We start from the raw sequence: 23,990 nt of genomic DNA on the forward strand, positions 1-23,990 counted from the left end.
TAATAATAAAAAAAAAATTATTTTATTTATATAGCGCTTTTCTCCAGCAGGACTCAAAGCCGCTTTACAGACATATATAGCATTAGGTCCGATTCATGTTTGTATGGAATTGCACAGCCGCAAAGAAGCGACTGTGCAATTCTAATTAAAATTCTAAAGCTGCAGGAGGCGTCCGTAGGAGATAGACGCTTCCTGTTACCATTAGCGAGAATCCGAGCCAAGATGGCCATTGGAACCAGACACCGGGGTCCAGGAAGTGTGCGTCCGATGACGCAGACTATGGATCTGTCATACCTTCAAAATGGGGATGACTCCCTTTTTGTTTTGAAGAATGGTGCTGGGTGCCGCCTGCACTCTGCCCCCCAGCTTACAGGGAGCCGCGAGCGACATCACAAGACCTGTTCTGCATATGCGCAGAATGGGTCTTAAGCCTGTGCAGACCCCAAACATTGTATTTGTATGCCTCCCGCAGCACATCACATCTGCCAGCACTCAAAACCCCCAGCAGTAGTCGCGGTCCAGGGACGGCCAGGCCCCCTGCCTCACAATATCGGTAATCTTGGCAATGTGAAGCAGGGGCAGGGCCACAATGGCGTGCTCATGCCGTCATGTCCCTGTTCCGTCCCTATTCTGCATCACTTTCCCCAGCCATGCCCCCCGCTGTGCCGACATTGCTGCCCCCTCCCCCCCTTCCAGTGATCTGAACTTTATGCGAACATACCTCTGTATTCTGAGTTGCCTGCACCTATGCAATAGCATCACCCCCAGCCCTCCGAGCATCTGTCAGTCATATTAGCTGCAGAGACATATGGGTCTGTGCATAATACTACTCACCTCCTCATAGCCCACAATTCCATGAAGAAACTGAAAAGTAGCCCATAGCAGCCAATGATATTACACCTATCATTTGTTTAGTGCATAACAGAAAATGACAGAATCTGATTGGTTGCTACTGGCAACATCAACACTTTTCAGTTGTAGAAACTTTTGAAAATCTACTCCTTAATCAACCATTCCAGTTCTAAAGATGGCTGCTCGGAGTCACCAGCAGAACATAAACCATCTTAAGTTTTGGTAACCCGTCAGTACGGTATGAGTATGTGGATCCTAGGGAAGCTCCCCCAACAGACAGTCAGTGTGAACGGTGGTGACGTGTCACCGTGCAGCGCACTGCGCAGGCGCCGGAGCTGAGGCAGCGGCCTAGCCAGCGGGGAGGGGGAAGAGGAGGATTCCCAGTGACGGGAGCAGTGACTGTTCCTCCTGCTGCTAGTACTCATATCTGCCCTCCTGTGTGTGCAGTGTCTTCCCATGTGACACCCCCCCGTTTCCCGTGTTCCTGACTGTCCTGCCGCTGCCGCTCTTCCTCATTCGCCGCTCTGCTGCACTTTTTCCGGAGAAACTCCTGCTACTGCCGTCGCTTGCCCGTAGCTGCCGGCGCCGCAGTCACCTATGTGGGGTGTGAGATAACGGTCCGTCTGTGTTCCAGCGACGTGCTGCTGCTCCCTGCCCTTGCTCAGCATGCCTGTGCCCGCTCCCTGGAGGATAGCTGCTGGCCTTCTGGCAAACCTGCTATCGTCAATCTGTATTGTGTTTATCAATAAGTGGATCTATGTTCACCATGGCTTCCCCAACATGAGCCTGACCCTGGTGCACTTTGTGGTCACCTGGCTGGGGCTGTACCTCTGTCAGAGATGTGGGATGTTTTGCCCCAAGAGCCTTCCTGTCTCTAAGGTGCTGCTCCTGGCCCTCAGCTTCTGCGGCTTTGTGGTCTTCACCAACTTGTCCCTTCAGAACAACACCATAGGCACCTACCAGCTGGCAAAGGTCATGACCACTCCTGTCATCATCTTCATCCAAACCCTGTGGTATGGGAAGGCTTTCCCCCTCAGGATCAAGCTCACCCTGGTGAGTGTCCCTTCCCTGCTCAGCTCTGTGCTTCCTTATTATGTTATCTTTATATGATATTGTGCGAATAATGATGATAATAATAATTTGGAATAATCTTTTAAGATTATTACATAGATTTGGGATTGCAGGCAGGTTTCCACCTTGTATGGAATAAATACTTTTCCTTGTTCAATTTGTCATATATCAGGAACATTGCAATTGAATCCTGCAGTGTGGGTTTTGAATTCGTTTTTTGTTTTTTTAACCAGCCAGGTTGGTAAATACTGATGAGGTGGCACATGGCCCCCCTAGGTTTTAGAGAAGAGCCTGAAGAGTTTGCCTTAATTAAGCTCATTCACTTTTGGGTATAGTTACTCCTTAACCTTTTAATGACTGACAAATATGTGTACAAATAGGGCAGTCAATGACACCAACAATAGCAGTATTCATTTTATTTTTTAGAAGCATTTTCATTACTGTGAGTAATGTTGCAAAAGTATACGGTGTGATTTCTCTCTCTCTCTATCTATATATATATATATATATATATATATATATATATTCTATACACACACACACACATTGTCTTGAATGTGCATTTTAATTTATTTTTTTCAATAAGAGTGCTTTCCCTTTTTATGGTGAACTACATGTCAGCGTGTTCTGGCTTCCATTGGAAGCTGTCACTTGAGACCCAAAAATGTCCCCACGCCTCAGTTTTCTGAACCTGCTATGGTGCTTAGAGCCCAGTGCTGATTACTCCCAAATTGGGAAAACCAACGTGTGGCCCCTCCTGATTTTGGGGTAACCAGAAGTGTTTTTGAATGGATGGAGCCATAGATGGGGGCCCTGTAGCATGTGGGTCTCCACCACACCCCACATGACTCCCCTGAATCCCAGCCAAGAATGGTTTCTTGGTGAGGGGGCCCATAAAAAAAAAAAAAAGTGGGGGTAATAAAAAAAAAAAAAAAAAAAAAAGATTTTATATATATATATATATAAAACACAATGCAGTCCCTTGGTTCAGATCAACCAATCATTTCCCCAATCAGGGACCAGGCGGCACGCCACGGATTTTGGAAAAAGCAGCTTTTATAAATCAAAGTGCAATCAGTACATCAAAATGAGCATAGTGCAAAGCACAACCGACGTTTCAACGCCTCACAGGCGTTTTTTTCAAGGTGCTCAAAACTGTGAAAAGAACAAAACAATATAAATATATATATATATATATATATATATGTATATATATATGTTTTTAAAGCAGTCTTTGGTGAACTACAGGTCCCAGCATGGCCTGGCTGCCAAAATAGCTGCAGGGCCTGCTGGCAGTTGAAACTACAAGTGCCATCTTGCCTTGTCACCTTTAGTTTGCCAAGGAAATATGCAAAAAGAAAACACCCACAAAGTTTAAGAGAAAAACCCAAATATTTTACTGCTTAAACACACAGACACAAAGTTTACTTTCAGCCTTATTTTATTTCTCATTGGCTGAAGGAGTCCACTTACATGCTGTTAGTCCTGCCCTGGTCATTGCTGTAATCTCCAGACGTCTGAGTTGGCTGTGTGATAGAGTCAGCCTTGTTTTGTATCTGACCAATGTGAAACCTCTATTCGTATAGAGCAGTTTCACGTTGGCCATCATGGATTTCAAAAGAGGCTGCCTCTGTCCTGAAGCCGGAAGGGAAGTGCAGCAGTGATTGGAGCATATGTAAAGGCAGACATCAGTGAATTGCTCTGTTGATGTGGGGAAGCCTACACTGAAACAATTCTGAATGAAACATATTGTCTAAACCAAGTAACAAGACAAAAAAATACCCTATTCTACAGTTCAGGTGATTTTGATTTACCTTTTTTTACATAAGGACAATATTTTGAGAAGTCACTCCAGAAGTAAAAACTTACAGGACTAGTTCAGCGGTGGCCAACCCGCGGCTCTCGAGCCGCATGCTGCTCGGTTGGCTCTCGTGGCCCGACTTCTCACTGTTTCTAATGGCGCCGGGCCGTGAGCCAATCAGAGCTTGCAGACTAAGGCTCCTGATTGGCTGCCGGACCGCAAGCTTTGATTGGCTCACGGACCGGCGCCTGATTGGAGATCAACACCGCATGAGACTGAGGGGCAGGTGAGGCGCACGCTGTGCTCTCATCGCCTCACAAACAGCAGCAGCGCGGTGATTGACAGTCTGCTGGCGCCTGGTGGTGGCAACAACCTCCGTTTGTGAAAACGGAAGCCTGTCGCCATCATTTAGGTGGTGGGGAAGAGGTCAGAGGGATCTCCGTTGTAGGATGGAGATTTCCTGACCTCTGTGACAGACGACTTAGGCACCATATACTTGAACCATTGGGCGAGTTTGCTTCTTCTACACTGAGATTTCGGATCACATTCTTTTCTTTCTTTTTTTTTTTTTTTTTTGCATATCAAGGTTTATTGGATTTTAACTTTCAACAAACATAAAGAAAAAATACATACAATAAGACAGAAAAAAGAGAGATACAAAGATATATTAGGGATACAGAATAAAAGAAAAGGGGGGTTGCCAGAAAGTCTTGTATCAAAGGGACGAAACCTACATAAAATGAAACAATCATTATTACTTACAATAAGTAATATAAGACATCCCATATACTCGTACCAACCAAAATCAGAAGAATGATCCTAAGAATCAGAATTAGGGAAATATAAGACACCAAAATCTATTTGAGCACTATATAAGGTAGAATTCTTGATAACAAAAATCCAGTGGAAAGGTTTCATTGCTGATTGTCCTATTTTAAAAAAAAAAAAATTCCAGATTTTTTTGTTTTGTTTTGTTTTTGTCTTATCTTTTCCTGATTAAGGTTTTTGAAACCAACTGATCTTGTTAGTAAACCTGAATTTTGCAAACCAAGACCTGTTAGGAGATAACAAAGCTCTTTGTTGCCTCTTGGGTTTCTGTAAGATTAGAAGACCTTTTTGTTTTGTTTACACTTTCTTAAACTGTTCAAAGGAAGGATTCATTTGTAATACACAACCCTGTTCTGTGCGGATGGCGGTCATTAGGTCGACATGGAAAAAGGTCGACATGAGTTTTTTACAATTTTTTTTCTTCTTCATTTTTTTTGAACTTTTTCATACTTAATGATCCACGTGGACTACAATTGAGAACGGTAGCCTGTGCCGAGCGCAGCAGTAGCGGAGTGAGGCACCGTGCCCGAAGCATGCGAGGGGTTACGGTGCACTAATTAGGGTTCCCCGTCACTTTTTGCAGAAAACGACACCAAAAAACGAAAAAACAAAAACAAAACAAACCCCCCTCATGTCGACCTTTTTCCATGTCGACCTAGTGACTATGTCGACCAAACATGGTCGACCCAATGTATGTCGACCTAATGAACCACACCCGTTCTGAGCACTATCTCGCAGTCCTGGTTTAGCATAGACTTTAAGCGCTTACGAGCATGGCCGTCTTCCCTTATACCATCATCTCTTCCCTACTGCCTACAATGGGATTAGGACTACTGATGCAGCAATGTTTACAAACCATGTTCTGCAATGTTATGTACTATAATATCCCTTTCACACCACTGCTTTGACTTGGGTTATTGCCAGGTTAACCCAGGTCATTACTCTGTGTGTAAGGGTCCCCAAAAAGAAAAAAAGACACAGGTCCAGTAACCCCGGAATCTACCCCTGGTAGTTAGCAGGTCTGGACACAGGAAGGACCCAGATTAAGAGGCACTGTGAACGCGTAACCCGGGTCGTACAACCCAGGTCACCTTTATAGCATAGAGATTGCCGGATTCCCAAGCACTGTCAGAATAGTTCCACTGCACCTGTGTGCAATATAAACTGCGCCGACCTGGGAATACCTCAGGTTAGAGCCGCAGTGTGAACAAGGTCTGACCCAGATTTTAACCATGTTCCAAACCCTGGGATAGACCTGAAATTTATCCATGAAAGGGGTAAAAGTAACTTTTTTCTTTTGTTCATACTGTTTCTGTTTATGTACTTTTTAATGTGCTGAGGACCCCTTGTGGCGCCATATAAATAAAAGATAATTCAGTTTAATATAGAAGTTCTAGAGTTACATGCCCAACATGTAATCATACTTCCAGCGATAAGGTTGTGTAAGCTTTTCAATCCTTCTGTGTCATTACAACTGTTGACTCGTAAATTTCTTGAATTTTTTTTTATTTTTCTCTAACGTCCTAGTGGATGCTGGGGACTCCGTAAGGACCATGGGGAATAGACGGGCTCCGCAGGAGACAGGGCACTTTAAGAAAGAATTTGGATACTGGTGTACTCTGGCTCCTCCCTCTATGTCCCTCCTCCAGACCTCAGTTTGAATCTGTGCCCGGACGAGCTGGGTGCTACTTAGTGAGCTCTCCTGAGCTTGCTAAAAAGAAAGTATTTTGTTAGGTTTTTTTATTTTCAGAGGGATCTGCTGGCAACAGACTCTCTGCTACGTGGGACTGAGGGGAGAGAAGTGAAGATAGGTCCTGCTTCTTAGACTACTGGACACCATTAGCTCCAGAGGGATCGTACACAGGATCGCACCCTTGGTGGTCCGATCTTGGAGCCGCGCCGCCGTCCCCCTCGCAGAGCCAGAAGACAGAAGCCGGTGACAGAAGCAAGAAGACTTCGAAATCGGCGGCAGAAGACTCCAGTCTTCATATGAGGTAGCGCACAGCACTGCAGCTGTGTGCCATTGCTCCCACACTAAACCCACATACTCCGGTCACTGTAGGGTGCAGGGTTCAGGGCGCAGGGGGCGGCGCCCTGGGCAGCAATTAGAGACCTCTTGGCAAAAGTGGGCATATATGCAGTTGGGCACTGTATATATGCATGGGCCCCCGCCATATTTTTACACAGAAACGCGGGACAGAAGCCCACCGCTGAGGGGGCGGGGCTTCTTCCTCAGCACTCACCAGCGCCATTTTCTCTCCACAGCTCCGCTGAGAGGAAGCTCCCCAGGCTCTCCCCTGCAGAATCACGGTAGAAGAGTGTAAAAAAGAGAGGGGGGCACATAAATTTGGCGCAAAAACAGTATATACAGCAGCTACTGGGTTAACACTAAGTTACTGTGTGATTCCTGGGACATATAGCGCTGGGGTGTGTGCTGGCATACTCTCTCTCTGTCTCTCCAAAAGGCCTGGTGGGGGAACTGTCTTCAAATAGAGCATCCCCTGTGTGTGTGGTGTGTCGGTACGCTTGTGTCGGCATGTTTGACGAGGAAGGCTATGTGGAAACAGAGCGGGAACAAATTAATGTGGGGTCGGCGCCGACACCCGATTGGATGGATGTGTGGAAGGTTTTAAATGATAATGTTACTTCCTTGCATAAAAGGTTGGATAAAGCTGAAGCCTTGGGACAGGCAGGGTCTCAACCCGTGCCTGATCCTATGTCGCAGGGGCCGTCAGGGTCTCAGAAGCGCCCACTATCCCAAATTGTTGACACAGATATCGACACGGATTCTGACTCCAGTGTCGATGGCGATGATGCAAAGTTGCAGCCTAAAATGGCTAAAGCCATCCGTTACATGATTATAGCAATGAAAGATGTGTTGCACATCACAGAGGAAACCCCAGTCCCTGACAAGAGGGTTTATATGTATGGGGAGAAAAGGCAAGAGGTGACCTTTCCCCCTTCACATGAGTTAAATGAGTTATGTGAAAAGGCTTGGGAATCTCCAGATAGAAAACTGCAGATTTCCAAACGGATGCTTATGGCGTATCCTTTCCCGCCAACGGACAGGTTACGCTGGGAATCCTCCCCTAGGGTAGACAAAGCTTTAACACGCTTATCCAAGAGGGTAGCCCTGCCGTCACAGGATACGGCCACCCTAAAAGATGCTGCGGATAGAAAGCAAGAGGGTATCCTTAAGTCCATTTATACACATTCAGGTACCTTACTAAGGCCGGCGATTGCGTCGGCCTGGATGTGTAGCGCTGTAGCAGCATGGACAGATACCTTATCTGAGGAACTTGATACCTTGGACAAGGATACTATATTACTAACCCTGGGGCATATAAAAGACGCTGTCCTATATATGAGAGATGCTCAAAGAGACATTAGCCTACTGGGCTCTAGAATAAATGCAATGTCTATTTCTGCCAGAAGGGTCCTGTGGACTCGGCAATGGACAGGTGATGCCGACTCAAAAAGGCACATGGAGGTTTTACCTTACAAGGGTGAGGAATTGTTTGGGGACGGTCTCTCGGACCTGGTCTCCACAGCTACAGCTGGAAAGTCAAATTTTTTGCCATATGTTCCCTCACAACCTAAGAAAGCACCGTATTACCAAATGCAGTCCTTTCGATCACAAAAAGGCAAGAAAGTCCGAGGTGCGTCCTTTCTTGCCAGAGGCAGGGGTAGAGGAAAGAAGCTGCACAATACAGCTAGTTCCCAGGAACAGAAGTCCTCCCCGGCTTCCACTAAATCCACCGCATGACGCTGGGGCTCCACAGGCGGAGCTAGGCCCGGTGGGGGCGCGTCTCCGAAATTCCAGCCACATGTGGGTTCACTCCCAGGTGGATCCCTGGGCTATAGAGATTGTGTCTCAGGGATACAAGCTGGAATTCGAAGAGATGCCCCCTCACCGTTACCTCAAATCGGCCCTGCCAGCTTCCCCCTTAGAGAGGGAAATAGTGTTAGCTGCAATTCACAAATTGTATCTTCAGCAGGTGGTGGTAAAGGTTCCCCTCCTTCAACAGGGAAGGGGTTACTATTCCACAAAGTTTGTGGTACCGAAACCGGACGGTTCGGTCAGACCCATATTGAATTTAAAATCTCTGAACATATACCTGAAAAGGTTCAAGTTCAAGACTGAATCGCTCAGGGCGGTCATCGCAAGCCTGGAGGAGGGGGATTTTATGGTGTCTCTGGACATAAAGAATGCTTACCTTCATGTCCCTATTTATCCACCTCATCAGGAGTACCTCAGATTTGTGGTACAGGATTGTCATTACCAATTCCAGACGTTGCCGTTTGGTCTCTCCACGGCACTGAGAATATTTACCAAGGTAATGGCGGAAATGATGGTGCTCCTGCGACGGCAAGGAGTCATAATTATCCCATAGTTGAACGAGCTCCTCATAAAGGCGAGGTCCAGGGAGCAGTTGCTGATCAGCGTGGCACGCTCTCGGGATGTGTTACAACAGCACGGCTGGATTCTAAATATTCCAAAGTCGCAGTTGATACCTACGACTCGTCTGCCCTTCCTGGGCATGATTCTGGACACAGGCCAGAAGAGGGTTTATCTCCCGATGGAGAAGGCTCAGGAGCTCATGACACTGGTCAGAGAACTATTAAAACCAAAACAGGTGTCGGTGCATCACTGCACACGAGTCCTGGGAAAGATGGTAGCATCATACGAGGCCATTCCCTTCGGCAGGTTCCATGCGAGGACCTTTCAATGGGATCTGTTGGACAAGTGGTCCGGATCAAATCTACAAATGCATCGGCTGATCACCCTATCCCCCAGGGCCAGGGTGTCTCTCCTGTGGTGGCTGCAGAGTGCTCACCTTCTAGAGGGCCGCAGATTCGGCATTCAGGACTGGATCCTGGTGACCACGGACGCAAGCTTCTGAGGGTGGGGAGCAGTCACACAGGGAAGAAATTTCCAAGGTCTGTGGTCAAGTCAGGAGACTTGCCTTCACATCAACATCCTGGAACTAAGGGCAATATACAACGCCCTACGTCAAGCGGAGACGCTGCTTCGCGACCGGCCGGTGCTGATTCAGTCAGACAACACCGCAGTGGCTCATGTAAACCGCCAAGGCGGCGCAAGGAGCAGGGTGGCGATGGCGGAAGCCACCAGAATTCTTCATTGGGCGGAGAAACACGTAAGCGCACTATCATCAGTGTTCATTCCGGGAGTGGACAACTGGGAAGCAGACTTCCTCAGCAGGCACGACCTCCACCCGGGAGAGTGGGGACTTCATCAAGAAGTCTTCACGCAGATTGCAAGTCGGTGGGAACTGCCACAAGTAGACATGATGGCATCCCGCATCAACAAAAAGCTACAGAGGTATTGCGCCAGGTCAAGAGACCCTCAGGCGATAGCTGTAGACGCACTAGTGACACCGTGGGTGTTCCAGTCGGTCTATGTATTTCCTCCTCTTCCTCTCATACCCAAGGTGCTGAGAATCATAAGAAGAAGAGGAGTGAGAACAATACTCATTGTTCCGGATTGGCCAAGAAGGACTTGGTATCCAGAGCTACAAGAAATGCTCACAGAGGACCCATGGCCTCTACCTCTAAGACAGGACTTGTTGCAACAGGGGCCCTGTCTGTTCCAAGACTTACCGCGGCTGCGTTTGACAGCATGGCGGTTGAACGCCGGATCCTAGCAGAAAAAGGCATTCCGGATGAGGTTATTCCTACGCTGATAAAGGCTAGGAAGGACGTGACGGCTAAACATTATCACCGTATATGGCGAAAATATGTTGCTTGGTGTGAGGCCAGGAATGCCCCTACGGAGGAATTCCAGCTGGGCCGTTTCCTTCACTTCCTACAGTCGGAAGTGACTTTGGGCCTAAAATTGGGTTCCATTAAGGTCCAGATTTCGGCCCTATCCATTTTCTTTCAAAAAGAACTGTCTTCTCTTCCTGAAGTTCAGACGTTTGTAAAGGGAGTGCTGCATATTCAGCCCCCTTTAGTGCCTCCAGTGGCGCCTTGGGATCTTAACGTGGTGTTGAGTTTCCTGAAGTCACACTGGTTTGAGCCACTTAAAACCGTGGAGTTAAAATTTCTCACGTGGAAGGTGGTCATGCTATTAGCCTTGGCTTCAGCTAGGCGTGTGTCAGAATTAGCGGCTTTGTCACATAAAAGCCCCTATCTGGTTTTCCATATGGACAGGGCGGAATTGCGGACCCGTCCGCAATTTCTGCCAAAAGTGGTGTCATCTTTTCATATGAACCAACCTATTGTGGTGCCTGTGGCTACTCGTGACTTGGAGGATTCCGTGTTACTAGATGTGGTCAGGGCTTTGAAGGTTTATGTAGCCAGAACGGCTAGAGTCAGGAAAACTGAGTCACTGTTTATCCTGTATGCACCCAACCAGCTGGGTGCTCCTACTTCAAAGCAAACTATTGCTCGCTGGATCTGTAACACGATTCAGCAGGCTCATTCTGCGGCTGGATTGCCGCTACCAAAATCAGTAAAAGCCCATTCCACAAGGAAGGTGGGCTCTTCTTGGGCGGCTGCCCGAGGGGTCTCGGCAATACAGCTTTGCCGAGCAGCTACTTGGTCGGGTTCAAACACTTTTGCAAAGTTCTACAAGTTTGATACCCTGGCTGAGGAGGACCTTGTGTTTGCTCATTCGGTGCTGCAGAGTCATCCGCACTCTCCCGCCCGTTTGGGAGCTTTGGTATAATCCCCATGGTCCTTACGGAGTCCCCAGCATCCACTAGGACGTTAGAGAAAATAAGATTTTACTTACCGGTAAATCTATTTCTCGTAGTCCGTAGTGGATGCTGGGCGCCAGTCCCAAGTGCGGACTTTTTCCTCAATGCTTGTATATAGTTATTGCTTACATAAGGGTTATGTTATAGTTGCATCAGGGTTGATCTGATGCTCTATTGTTGTTCATACTGTTAACTGGGTAAGTTTATCACAAGTTATACGGTGTGATTGGTGTGGCTGGTATGAGTCTTGCCCTGGATTCCAAAATCCTTTCCTTGTACTGTCAGCTCTTCCGGGCACAGTTTCTTTAACTGAGGTCTGGAGGAGGGACATAGAGGGAGGAGCCAGAGCACACCAGTATCCAAATTCTTTCTTAAAGTGCCCTGTCTCCTGCGAAGCCCGTCTATTCCCCATGGTCCTTACGGAGTCCCCAGCATCCACTACGGACTACGAGAAATAGATTTACCGGTAAGTAAAATCTTATTGTTTTTTTACTAATTATATGTGATTTAACTGAATTCTATGTAGTAAAACTAATTCAATTGTCTTTCATTCATAGGTACCTATTACATTAGGAGTGTTCTTGAACTCCTATTACGATGTGAAGTTTAATGTCTTGGGGATGGTCTTTGCTACACTCGGTGTCCTAGTAACATCCCTTTATCAAGTGGTATGTAATACTAATTCGTACTTTCTTGTTATGTGAATAATACCCCTTTTCCACTGCTGCTAAATCCCGGGTTATTGCTGTGATAACCCAGTACACGGCTCAGTGGAAATATCTCCCAACAAAAAAAGTGGGAGTGTAATTGGTATCCCGGATGATCCGACCCAGGTTAACAGCATGGGGATTGGGTAAAACAGGCTGTAATGTCTCCCTGCCCATCTCCCCGGTGACAGCTGTGACCACAGACGGAAAATTATCCCACGCGACCGAAGGTCGTTGTTCTGGGGTCTGGACCGTTACGGTTTTGAGCTAGTGTCGGTGAGATCTACATTTCCTGGTGCTTGGAGATGATGTCACCGCCAAGTGCCGGCAGAAGATTGTAAACGACGCCGACCCAGGAATAACCCTGGTGAAGCTGCAGTGTGAAAGAGTTCTGTTCCGGGTTTGATCCAGATTGGAACCGTGATCCAGATTCTGTGTCGGGGACGGGATTATGCTGGAAAAGGGGTATAACTGTATTTTCACCTTGCTGATAAACTTAAAAAGGAAATGTAACCAACTTTTTTTTACCCAGCAAGAGGTCTAGTAAACGGTTCCAATTAAATGCTACTAAGGCCGGTATTCAATTAGTTGTGTGCAGCCCTCGGAGCCGGGATAACAAATGGGTCCGGATACTTATCCTGGATCCCATGTGTTATCGCACGAAAATGGGATATTTTTCTCTCGAAAAAAACAGGTTTTAATTGAATAGCCTGATAATGACCATCGGTCAGCCCGGGATCCGGTCTTTAGGTCGACAGGGTCTCTAGGTCAAAAGGTCGACATGAGTTTTTCACGATTTTTGTCTTTTTTTTTTTTTAACCTTTTCATACTTAATGATCCACGTGGACTACAATTGGGAATGGTAACCTGGGCTCGGCACCTTGCCCGAAGGGGACATGGTGTACTAATTGGGGTTCCCGGTCACTCCACGAAGAAAACGACACAAAAACATTAAAAACTCATGTCGACCTAGCATCCCTGTCGACCAATAGTGGTCGACCTAGACACTGTCGACCTAGTTACTGTCTACCTTCCATACCACACCCGGTCAGCCCGTTTTTGTTTTTTACCGAGAGAAAGTTTATTGGGGTTAATTGAATACGGGCCTTAGTATTAGCACCTGTAATTGTAATTTCATGCCTCCCAAACTTCTCTAGGCAGTACAGGGAAAATATAGCCCTTTCTTGATCCATGCAAACTATAGTCCCAATTCACACTAGCTCCAGTCATAATAACCACTTTATTGTGACGTGCCACGACTTTCCTGTAAGCTCTCAAAGTTCTCAAATTGGGACTCTCCTGCTAACCTGGGGATAGATGTTGTATATGGAATAATGAAAATAAGGATGTTTGAAATCATTAAGGAGTTCAGTGACCACATAGTCACAATGATCATTCACATGTTTTCTTAATGGACACTGAAGTAAAAATATCAGATCTTTGTACATGAGTTTATGAATATACTAGCATTACTTCTGTATGTTAAATGCAACAAATACACTCATTTTCCTTCAATGTTTGAGAAAGTAACAGAGAAAATGAAAAAACAATAGCAGATTGGCTTGCTCAGTATGTTTCGGCTGACACTGTAATACCGCTATTAGCTGCGCACCCTGCAAGCCACATGAAGGTGCAGTGGGACTGCAGTGTGCCAACCCAGGGTCCTGCGCCTTGTGTGACTGCACAGCATTCACACCCCTAGTTAGGGCCCTGTGAGTTACCAATGGCATGCGGCACATTTCTTATGTTGCATCTCTTAGGTTAGTTAGTGAGTGTAATTTTCCAGTTGGATCAAAAATAGGGAGAGAACCTGCAATAATGATTTTCTGGGATTAAGAAGACTTCCATTGCCCAGCTTCAAGTAACATTTTATTCTTAAGAGCAAGTGTTGTAAAATATATGCTGTTATTTATTGTACACTCTAGCACTCTGCACCCAGTCAGTGAGTAGTGCATATTTTAATTGAAGCCCTTCACTGATTGTGCTCACTCTAGCACCCTGCACTCAATCATTTTAACCACTTGCATGGCATGGTCGCATCAGATGCGCCCATACTAGCAAGTGATGCGACCAGTCAGATAAACAGTGTTAGCAGCTGCAAGGGAAGGAAACTTCCCTCTGCTGCTGCTTGGTTCCTCTGCCTCCCTGCTCCCTCCCCTCAGTGTTGTTGTGCTGCTGATCATTGCTAATCGGTCAGCACGGCAGAAACACCCCACCCAGCGGCTGAGGACAATATAATTTTTATTTTTTTAACTAAAATCATTCTGGATAAGGTGAAATTCATGTTCTTCACCTAATTCACTCATAAAGAAACAACAGTTTGAGTGTTTTTTGGGGGGAAAAATCGTCGGTTAAGTGGTTAATGTTTCACAAGTCTAATTGGGGAATCAATAAAAGGTGTCTGGACATTTGTGTTGGATGCACGGTTTAAAAAATGACTAAACCGTGTGTTAAGCAAACATAGTCCCCACTAGTTTATAATGGTATTTCAGTTATTGCTTCCAGTGAAATATAGGGAATTCTATGTTAGCTTTAATAGTGTTCACTCTTGGTGCAGGGTGCTGATCAGTGAGGAGGGCATATTTTAATTTTGAAGGGCAAAATTTTAGACGTGATGTTTTGCCAAAGTGACTGTAGCGATATATCAAGTCTAAAATTTTGAAGGGCAACATTAAAATATACCCTCCTCACTGGTCAGCACCCGGCACCTAGAGGGAACACTATTAAAGCTAACATAGAACAAGAGTTTTGTGTGAAGTCCAGTTGCAGTTTTTATTGTGAACTCAAATGTTTGTTTGTAGTTATTGTCTGGATTATTCATTTGTTTATAGTGGGTTGGAACCAAGCAACATGAGTTACAGGTGAACTCCATGCAACTGCTGTACTACCAAGCACCTCTGTCCTCTGCCATGCTGCTCCCTGTTGTACCGTTCTTTGAACCAGTGGTTGGAGAAGGGGGGATTTTTGGCCCATGGTCACTCACAGCTTTGGTAAGTTATGTTTGTTATATTATGCCTGAATATTTAGCTGGAAAGTGTTCAGATGAATACATGTTATTCTATTTAACAGATAATGGTTCTTCTTTCTGGAATTATCGCCTTCACTGTAAACCTGTCTATCTACTGGATCATCGGGAATACTTCACCTGTTACGTATCCTTTCTAAATTCCTATTTCTGTGTCAAGCTAAGGTCTGTGTAAAGGTGTGTATACACAGTGAGATTTTTTCTTTCGATTTTGACTATATAGTAAAAATCGCAAGAACAGTAATGCAGATCGCAAAGTGAAAGTCACTTTGCAATACCGATGCGAGGTCGGTATCGCAAGCGTAGATAGACTGTGCAGGCAAGTCAATTTTGACTATCTAGTTTAAAAGTATAGTCAAAATTGACACTTAGGGGGTTATTCCGAGTTGATCGCTAGCTGCTGTTGTTCGCTGCGTAGCGATCATTAAAAAAAACGGCAAAACTATGGATGCGTATGGGCCGCAATACGCACGCACGGCGTACGGGTACAAAGAGCATCGTTGTTTTGCACTGCTTCTAGTGACGATTCCATTCGCACAGCAGATCGCAAGGAGATTGACAGGAAGTGGGAGTTTATGGGTGTCAACTGACCGTTTTCTGGGTGTGTTTGGAAAAACGCAGGCGTGTCCAGGCGTTTGCTAGGCGGGTATCTGACGTCAATTCTGGGACCTTCGTTGCAGCAATCATCGCACAGAATAAGTAACTACAGGGCTGGTCTTGTTTTGCACAAAATGTTTTTGTATCGCTCGGCTGCACAGGCGTTCGCACTCTTGAAAGCGAAAATACACTCCCCCGTGGGTGGCGACTATGCGTTTGCACGGCTGCTAAAAGTAGCTAGCGAGCGATCAACTCGGAATAACCTCCTAAGCCAAAATCGTACGTTGTCAGTATCGCAAGTACAGTCATCTAGGCTTGCAATACCGACCACAGTCTCTATCGCATAGTGAGAATCGGGGTTAGCCCGAATCTCAGTGTGTACAAGCTTTAAGTTGTAACATGTTTATAAACATTCGTTATCCTAAAGTCACACACAGAAATAAGTGGTGCATGTATGTTCATTGTGGTGCAATGCCCAAGGAAATCAATGGCCATAATCTTCTTAAGCAGAAAGTCACATCTATGTATTTGTTTCTGAACTGGAAAGGAAGCCTAGTATAGTGTATCACCTTGGTCTGCGTTCATAATGTCAGCATTGTGAATGCCTTCCTTAGAATGTTTGCAATTTGTTGACCGTTTACTACCTCCACACTGGAAATCCTTATGGTCAACAAGCCAGCTCATGTCATTCACAGTGTTGACATTTGACACGTCGACTGACCATGTCAACATTTTGCAAGCCGACATTTAAAACATGTCGAAATTCTGAATGTCAACACATGCGACCACACCCAATCACCACACTTCCAGGAGCAAAATATGGCAAAGATTATGGCTCCTCCACAATACAGGTTTCTGTTTCAATGACATGACACAAAGCCAGTTAGGAGCTATAAAACAAAAAAAAATGTCTATGCTTCTGAAAATGTTTGTGTTATGGAACAGGGACTATTCCCTTTTAATAATGAAAGAAATAGTAAAATGTTAAGGTACATGCCCTCATGCGTTGTTTCCTTGTTTCCTAAATGCTTTTTCTGACTCAGCCATCCATTTAGATAATCATGGCAAATTTCCTATTTCCATGTTCCTCTGCCCTAATATTCTCTCAGCATTAAATACACTTGCACCCAAAAATAAAATATGGGGGTTATTCAGAGTCTGTAACAGTTTTGCTAAAATAACAAAACTGTGTCCGTTCGAGGACTGGTGCTCCGGGACTTACCAGTCCGGACTTTGTGGCGAGGTCCCTCCGGGAGCGGGGCAGGCTGCTGGCAGCGGGCGTTGGGAGCTAGCAGGCCAATCAGCATCAACCAGCAGGTATTTAACTGGTGAGTTCTAGATGTGCAGGTAGTTGGTGCAATGTCTCTGCTCACACTGAAGCAGTGTGGCAATCCTGTGCTTTTCAGCCTTGTGTCACAGTATCCAGGGAGTTTGTGCAGTTGGTAACTTGTCAGTGCAGTTTCGGCCTCAGTCACAGTTTTCCATCCATTTCAGTGGTGAAAACCTGGCCTCTCAGCAGTATCAGCCAACTCGGTTGCCCACTTCAGCTGAAGTACCGCAGTCTACCTAAAACCCACCGCTCGTCTTGCTACAGTTACCAAATCCTCTCGGTGTGTTTTTCCCAGTCGGATCACTGTAGCGCTTCCTCGAGAGCTCATCATCCTGGCTATTCAACTCTGACCTATGTCTGCTGTGCAGGTTGATCTCTGTTAGGTTTAATTTATGCCAATGTAAAAGACTTTCATACGTCCAGCCCAACTCTTGTTTAAGGAAACAGTCCAGCTAGCTTCTGTAAACCCTGAACCGGATCCACAGGCTCATTCGGATCTGACAAACTGCTACTGATAAAATCGCATGCTGAGGCCACAGCACAGGGCAAGGCCTCCTAGCATGTGTAGTGCCATCCTGCGTTGCGATCGCAACTCAATTGCGATTGTATTGCAAGAATCATGAAATAGAGGTTGACCCCCTGCATACACAGCGGTGCATGTACAGAAGGACAGAGATCGGTTGTTTGCGATTTTGCAAATTACCGATCAACTCTGAATAACCCCCTACATGCGGTAACTTAAGGCAATGAAAACAACTCCTCTTATTAATAAAAATGTATTCCTTTAACAAAAAACAAAACAAAAGGAGTTTTATAAAGGGTGCCCGCGACATTTCCAAATCTAAGTAGGAGCCGGCACTACAGTGATCAAACTGAAAATAAACTACAGCTCCCAGCAGCCCTTGCTTGTCGGGAGCTGTAGTTTATTTTAAGTTTGATCACTGTAGTGTGGTGCGCATGGGGCGGATTGGGCCTGTCCAAATGTCCTTGACCCTCAATGGCCTTCCGGCCAGGGAATCCTGCCGACACCACCCGCCACCCTGGTGCCACACCTGCACCGCACACCCACCATTGCACCGCCGAGCAAGACCCATGGTGCTTGGCGGCATGACTTGACTGTAGCAGGGAAGTTTCCACTTTGTTACAGCTGCTTCTAGTAATGCGACTGCGACACCAGTGCTTCCTGAGCCACAGCCTGCTGCCTGGCATCACTGTCCACTGGCTCCCAGATGGTGAGGGCAGCTAGCAGGACACAGAGATATAGAATGGGGAGGGGACACACACACATAGAGACATGGGGGGGGGGAGGGGACACAGAGACACAGAATGAAGTGGGGGAGGCTGTTTGACACAGTGAGTAGAGTGGGATGATGAAAGATGCATGCAGAACATGATGGTTTGGCAGAGATACATAGGGATATATTCAATTAAAGTCGGATCCATTCCGACATGCATTTGTTGAAATGGATCCGACAAGCCCTATTCAATGAGCGGCCAAATCCGACTGTCGGATTTGGCCGTTCCCGGTGTCCTGTCCTGCTGTCAAGCGGCAGGGCGGGGTGCGCTGTCAACGGCGGGGAAGGGGATGGGGGTGCTGCTGAGAGTAAGAAGCCTGGCCGGGAGGACGCACTGCTCAATCCGACTTTTTTTTCAAAGTCGGATTGAGGTTGTCGGAAGCGGGACCAAAACCTTTCTGATTTGGCCCCGTTTCCGACAGAATCACGCGGATCATCGGCTATTCCGCCGATCCACGTGCTTTCCGACAAGTCAAATTCTGGGGATTGAATAGGTTGGAACCCCTTCCGACCTGAAAAAGTCGAAAACTGACGTCTTTCCAACAAGACGGCAGTTTCAACAGCAATTGAATACACCCCTAAGTCATTAGATGATTACGTGGCTGGCAGATAACACAGTGGGGGAGATGATGGTGTGCTAAGAGAAGACAGTGGGGGAGATGATGATGTAGCTGAGAGACGACACAAGGGGATGGTATGGCTGAGAGGAAACGCAGGGAGGAGATGATGGTGTGTCTGAGAGACGCAAGGGGGAGGCTCAGATTGTGTGGCGTAATGTGAATTTTGTCTCATACTATGTTGTTGTTGTTATTATTATTATTATTATCCTTTATTTATATGGCGCCACAAGGGTTCCGCAGCGCCCAGTTACAGAGTACATATGCACATAATCAAAACAGGAAAACAGTGACTTACAGTTGAAGACAATTTAGGACAAGTACAGGGTAACTAAGCATAACTACACCAGTAAATGACAGAGATAAGTTCCAGGTGGCCAAAAAACTGCGTGATTTGGGCAGTTGAGGATTATTAAAGTAAGAAAAGGATAAGCACATGAGGGAAGAGGGCCCTACTCGTGAGAGCTTACATTCTAAGGGGTGGGGTAGACAGACAGGGGTGACACAGATGGGGTACATAGAGAGCGTGGAACAGAGGGTTAGGATGAGATTTGGCTGGGTTTGGTAAAGAAATGGGTCTTAAGAGCCCGTCTGAAGTTTTGTAGAGAGGTGGAGAGTCTGAGGGGGAGAGGTAAAGAATTCCAGAGGAAGGGAGCAGCACGTGAAAAATCTTGGAGATAGGAGTGGGAGGAAGTAATCAGAAGACAGGAGAGCCGGCGTGCATTAGCAGAGCGAAGAGGACGGGTGGGAGAATAAAGGGAGATAAGGTCAGAGATGTAAATGGGAGAGGAGTGGGTGAGGGCTTTGTAAGTGAGAGTGAGAAGTTTGAATTGGATTCTGAAAGGGAAGGGAAGCCAGTGAAGGGCTTGTAGGAGAGGGAAGGTGGATGTAGTGCGTTTGGTGAGGAAGATGAGCCGGGCAGCAGCATTGAAGATAGATTGGAGTGGAGAGAGGTAATTGTCAGGGAGGCCAGTTAGGAGGAGATTACAGTAGTCCAGTCTGAAAATAATCAGTGAGTGAATAATGATCTTAGTGGCATCCTGGGTGAGAAAAGGTCTGATCCTGGAAATGTTTTTGAGATGAAAATGACAGGTTTGTGAGAGGTGCTGAATGTGTGGTTTGAAGGAGAGGGAGGAGTCAAGGATTACACCAAGACAGCGTACTTGGGGGCTAGAGGAGATAGTCGTGCCATCAATGGATAATGAAATTGTGGGAGGTGAGGTTGTGCGGGAGGGTGGGAAGATGATCAGCTCGGTCTTAGACATGTTGAGTTTAAGAAAGCGCTGGGACATCCAGGAAGAGATAGCAGAAAGACAGTTAGAGGCACAAGTGAGGAGAGCCGTGGAGAGATCAGGGGAGGAGAGGTAGATTTGAGTGTCATCAGCATAGAGGTGATACTGGATATTAAAAGAACTAATGAGTTCACCTAAAGAGGACGTATAGAGAGAGAAAAGGAGAGGACCAAGAACAGAACCTTGGGGGACACCAACAGTTAGTGGAAGTGGGGGCGAGGTAGCATCATGAGAGGAGACAGAGAAGGAACGATCAGAGAGGTAGGAGGACAGCCAGGAGAGGGCAGTATCGCGTAGACCAAGAGAGTGAAGGTGTGGTGTAATGTGAATTTTGGCTCATACTGTGTGGTGTAATGTGAATTTCGGCTCATACTGTGTGGTATAATGTGAATTTCATCTCGTACTGTGTGGTGTAATGTGAATTTCATCTCGTACTGTGTGGTGTAATGTGAATTTCAGCTTCTACTGTGGTGTAATGTGAATTTAGGATCATACTGTGTAGCGTAACCTGAATTTAGGCTCATACTGTGTGGCGCAACGTGAATTTCGGATTATACTGTGTGGCGTAACGTGAATTTCGGATTATACTGTGTGGTGTAATGTGAATTTGGCTCATACTGTGTGGCGTAAAGAGAAATTTGGCTCATACTATGCGGTGTAATGTGAATTTCGTCTCCTACTGTGTGGCATAAAGTGAATAGGGACACTACTGTCAGTATCTGGTGAGCATGGGGACATGTGTGACAAATGCAGAGGAGGAGTCTGATGGCATAGAAAGAGACAAATTTGGCTCTGATGGCACGTGTGTAAATTTTTAACTTGACTTGTGTTACATTAACACTCAAATGTTGCCACCACCCCCCACCCTCCCCCTTCCCCCTCTAAATCTGTACTTATCAGAGTTGCTCACTCTGGGGGGAGGGGTGGGGGGGATGGAATGCATATGCACCTTAGCCCATCACTCTCTAGTTCCACCACTGGTTCAGGGATGGGTTGTGGAAGTGTAAGTAGTGATAGGATGTAGCAGCAGTTAGGACTCGGGGATATTCCGTAGCGGCCAGTCAGTACCGGCCAGTGGTTGCACCATTATGTTAAATTTTATTTCTCTGGGATGTATTATATCTACTTCTATTACTAGGAACTAGGTAGAAATTAGATTAAGCCATGTGATTTTACTGAGACAATGTAAAAGAGTGCTAGACACACCCCTCTTGCGATGCACGCCCTAATAAAATTAGCTGCGCACGCCTACGCTTGTAAACCTTAGTTTTATGGAGAATTTGTGGAATACCTGTATAATGGTTACTGTTAAGTGTTTTATTGCATACCAACTCTGGTTCTGTGTTGCTGTTAATCCTTAACGTATATTTAGATACAATATGTTTGGACACTTCAAGTTCTGCATCACTCTTTTGGGAGGATACATCATATTTCACGACCCCCTCTCGCTTAATCAAGGAGCTGGAATATTGTGTACTCTGCTTGGCATTTTAGCTTATACACACTTTAAACTAAAAGAACAGGAATTGAATAAGAGTAAATTAGTTCAGAGGCCGTAATGCATGTCTCTTGAGACAGCAATATTATTAAGGAACTTTTTTCTAAGTAGAATAAAGAAATTTTTACAATGAAGACTATTAAAGAAAAGAAGTGAATGCCATTTCTGCATTTAGTGGATAATATTAAATGAACAAGTGTCGGCATTTTGAAGTTTTCCAGAAGATACAATTGAAGGCTACTACGATGTTCTAATGTACATATATTACTATGAACTGGTTCTTAATCTAATTGTCTGCATGGTGCTTATAATCTCAATTTTATAATTTGTCATAACTCAAAAAAATGTAAAGTTGTTTGCGAAGGTTGATATGAAACAAGAAAATGTAAGCTTTGACTAATCTGATGTGTGTTTCGATGAGTGGTCCATATACTGTATAAATGTTGATTACCATTTTATGAATTGGAATGTGTAATTACTAGAGGTGTTTATGTCAGGGAACTTTGAAACCTCTGTGAGTGCTAACTCAAAGTTTGAAGAAAAAAAATATCCAAATATTCAGTATTCATATTGAATAAATGTGAAAAACATTTTAGTTATTTTGCAAATTTCTAATTACTACATTGAGATTTTTAGATAACATTGGTGAAAAAACTATTTTATGTTTCATTTGGTTGGAAACAAAAGTATTGATCACTTGATCAATGAAGAGTTCATCCCTTAAATTGAAATGAATAAAATGGTACTTGTGCAGTCTTACTATTTTTAGGAAATTCTGTAGTTATGATCTTATCATAATCGGATTGTAATAATCTACAGCTGTTGCATCTTTTTATCCAGAGCTCCACTAGCCAAACACAGATAAAAAAAATAACCGAAATACTTACTAGCATTACTAAGTACCTCATCCTACAGGTGAACGTAGTACCGATTTTTGCGTAGTTAAACGATTTTGACAATTTTTTTGCTGCAGCGTATGCGCAAACATTTGAATAAACACTTAACTAAATACACAAACAAAAGGGTGCGATGGTGTGCACATTTGTTTATGACCACGCTTTTACTTGTCATGGCTGTTTTACAGCATCTGCCTACGATCTCTTTCACAGCACCGCAGCTACAGTGAACATATAACAAGGAAGACTCTGGGCCAGCCAGGGGCTGCTCGAGGAGTCGATGGTGGAGATATCAGATCTGCCATTGCACTTGAGCATTGCCCAGATATGCAAAGCGGTCACTGCTGGGCTTGCAGAGTCCAACGCACGGCAATGCACAAGGGGAATGTTTAAAGTCCCATTCGCATATTTTCCCATCTGAGAATGGGTGAGAATTTGCAGTTACACATGATCTGTGTGCACCTCTGAATCGGGCCGATTGTCACTGTCACTGAGAAGCAGTTAATGCAAGGCTTTAGTTTTACTCTCAAATGGCATCATAGCCTAAGTTACGGTACATCATTCATACCTCCCGAGCTACTAAACAGAGACCACCAGGTATAATGAATGTAAAGGCTGCTCTATTAGTGTGGCAACAAATCATTCGGGTGATTCAGATCTGATCGTAGATGTGCTAAATTTAGTACATATAGGATCAGTTACTCTGACATGCGGGGGACGCCCAGCACAGGCCTAGTCCGCCCCGCACGTCGGACCCTGCCCCCCTTCCCCCGCACGGGTGCGAAAGCTTCGCACAGCGGCGATGCTTTTGCACCCGCCGAGTAGCTTCCTGCCTGCACAGCCTAAATGCGCAGGGAACTACCCGCCGCATCCCGGGTCGCAGCAGCTGCCGTCACGCAGCCGCAACCGTCTGGACGCCCAGAAGCGATCGCAGCCCTGAGATGCTTTTAGCATCTCACTGGGCCTCGCACGCGCAGTGCTCCCCAAAGGGCTTCAGACTGCGATTGCTGCTGCTGTAGCGATCCAGTCTGAATTAGACCCCATGTCAAGAAGACCCTCTACGTGCAAGTGAGCGAAAATAACTCTGTTAGCTACAAATATAAATACACAAACAGGAAGTCTCTCACTCAGTTTATAAGTATATGCATTAATAATGTGATATAAGCAGCACATCCCATTATGCCATTGATTTTAGAATATTCATGAATCACACTATATTTTTAGATAACAAGACCCATATTCGACTGCTATCTTTTTGTAGCGCAAGTACCCAAAATAAGGTGTGCACAAAGAACCAATGTCACATTAGAAAGCACACACGGGCACCAAGTAACTCCTAATTTATATACCTGAATGAAAATTTCTGCGATTAACAGTTTTATGCCATCACATGAGTGGTTAATATGAAAAATGATCTGTTAATGTGAGCACAAAACAATAAAGGATATTTTTGTTACTG

General features: G+C 45.4%; 1 protein-coding gene across 1 annotated transcript; it reads left to right on the forward strand.

Moving 5' to 3' along the window:
• The first annotated feature begins 1,052 nt into the window (after positions 1–1,052).
• Positions 1,053–23,990, forward strand: SLC35E3 (solute carrier family 35 member E3). The gene is made up of 5 exons (XM_063927491.1): positions 1,053–1,905; positions 11,832–11,942; positions 14,813–14,971; positions 15,051–15,133; positions 21,510–23,990. Exons 1-5 carry the CDS (start codon positions 1,519–1,521, stop codon positions 21,694–21,696), a joined length of 927 nt encoding a protein of 308 aa, XP_063783561.1. The 5' UTR covers positions 1,053–1,518; the 3' UTR covers positions 21,697–23,990.

This window comes from Pseudophryne corroboree, chromosome 6 (assembly GCF_028390025.1).
Source record: "Pseudophryne corroboree isolate aPseCor3 chromosome 6, aPseCor3.hap2, whole genome shotgun sequence".
Taxonomy (NCBI): domain Eukaryota; kingdom Metazoa; phylum Chordata; class Amphibia; order Anura; family Myobatrachidae; genus Pseudophryne; species Pseudophryne corroboree.

Excerpts from the sequence above, each read along its gene's own strand:
- SLC35E3 (XM_063927491.1), top strand. The coding sequence starts at position 1,519 with ATGCCTGTGCCCGCTCCCTGGAGGATAGCTGCTGGCCTTCTGGCAAAC. Across the intron at positions 11,943-14,812 it reads TAACATCCCTTTATCAAGTG|TGGGTTGGAACCAAGCAACA; the intron begins GTATGTAATACT and ends ATTTGTTTATAG. Across the intron at positions 14,972-15,050 it reads CATGGTCACTCACAGCTTTG|ATAATGGTTCTTCTTTCTGG; the intron begins GTAAGTTATGTT and ends TCTATTTAACAG.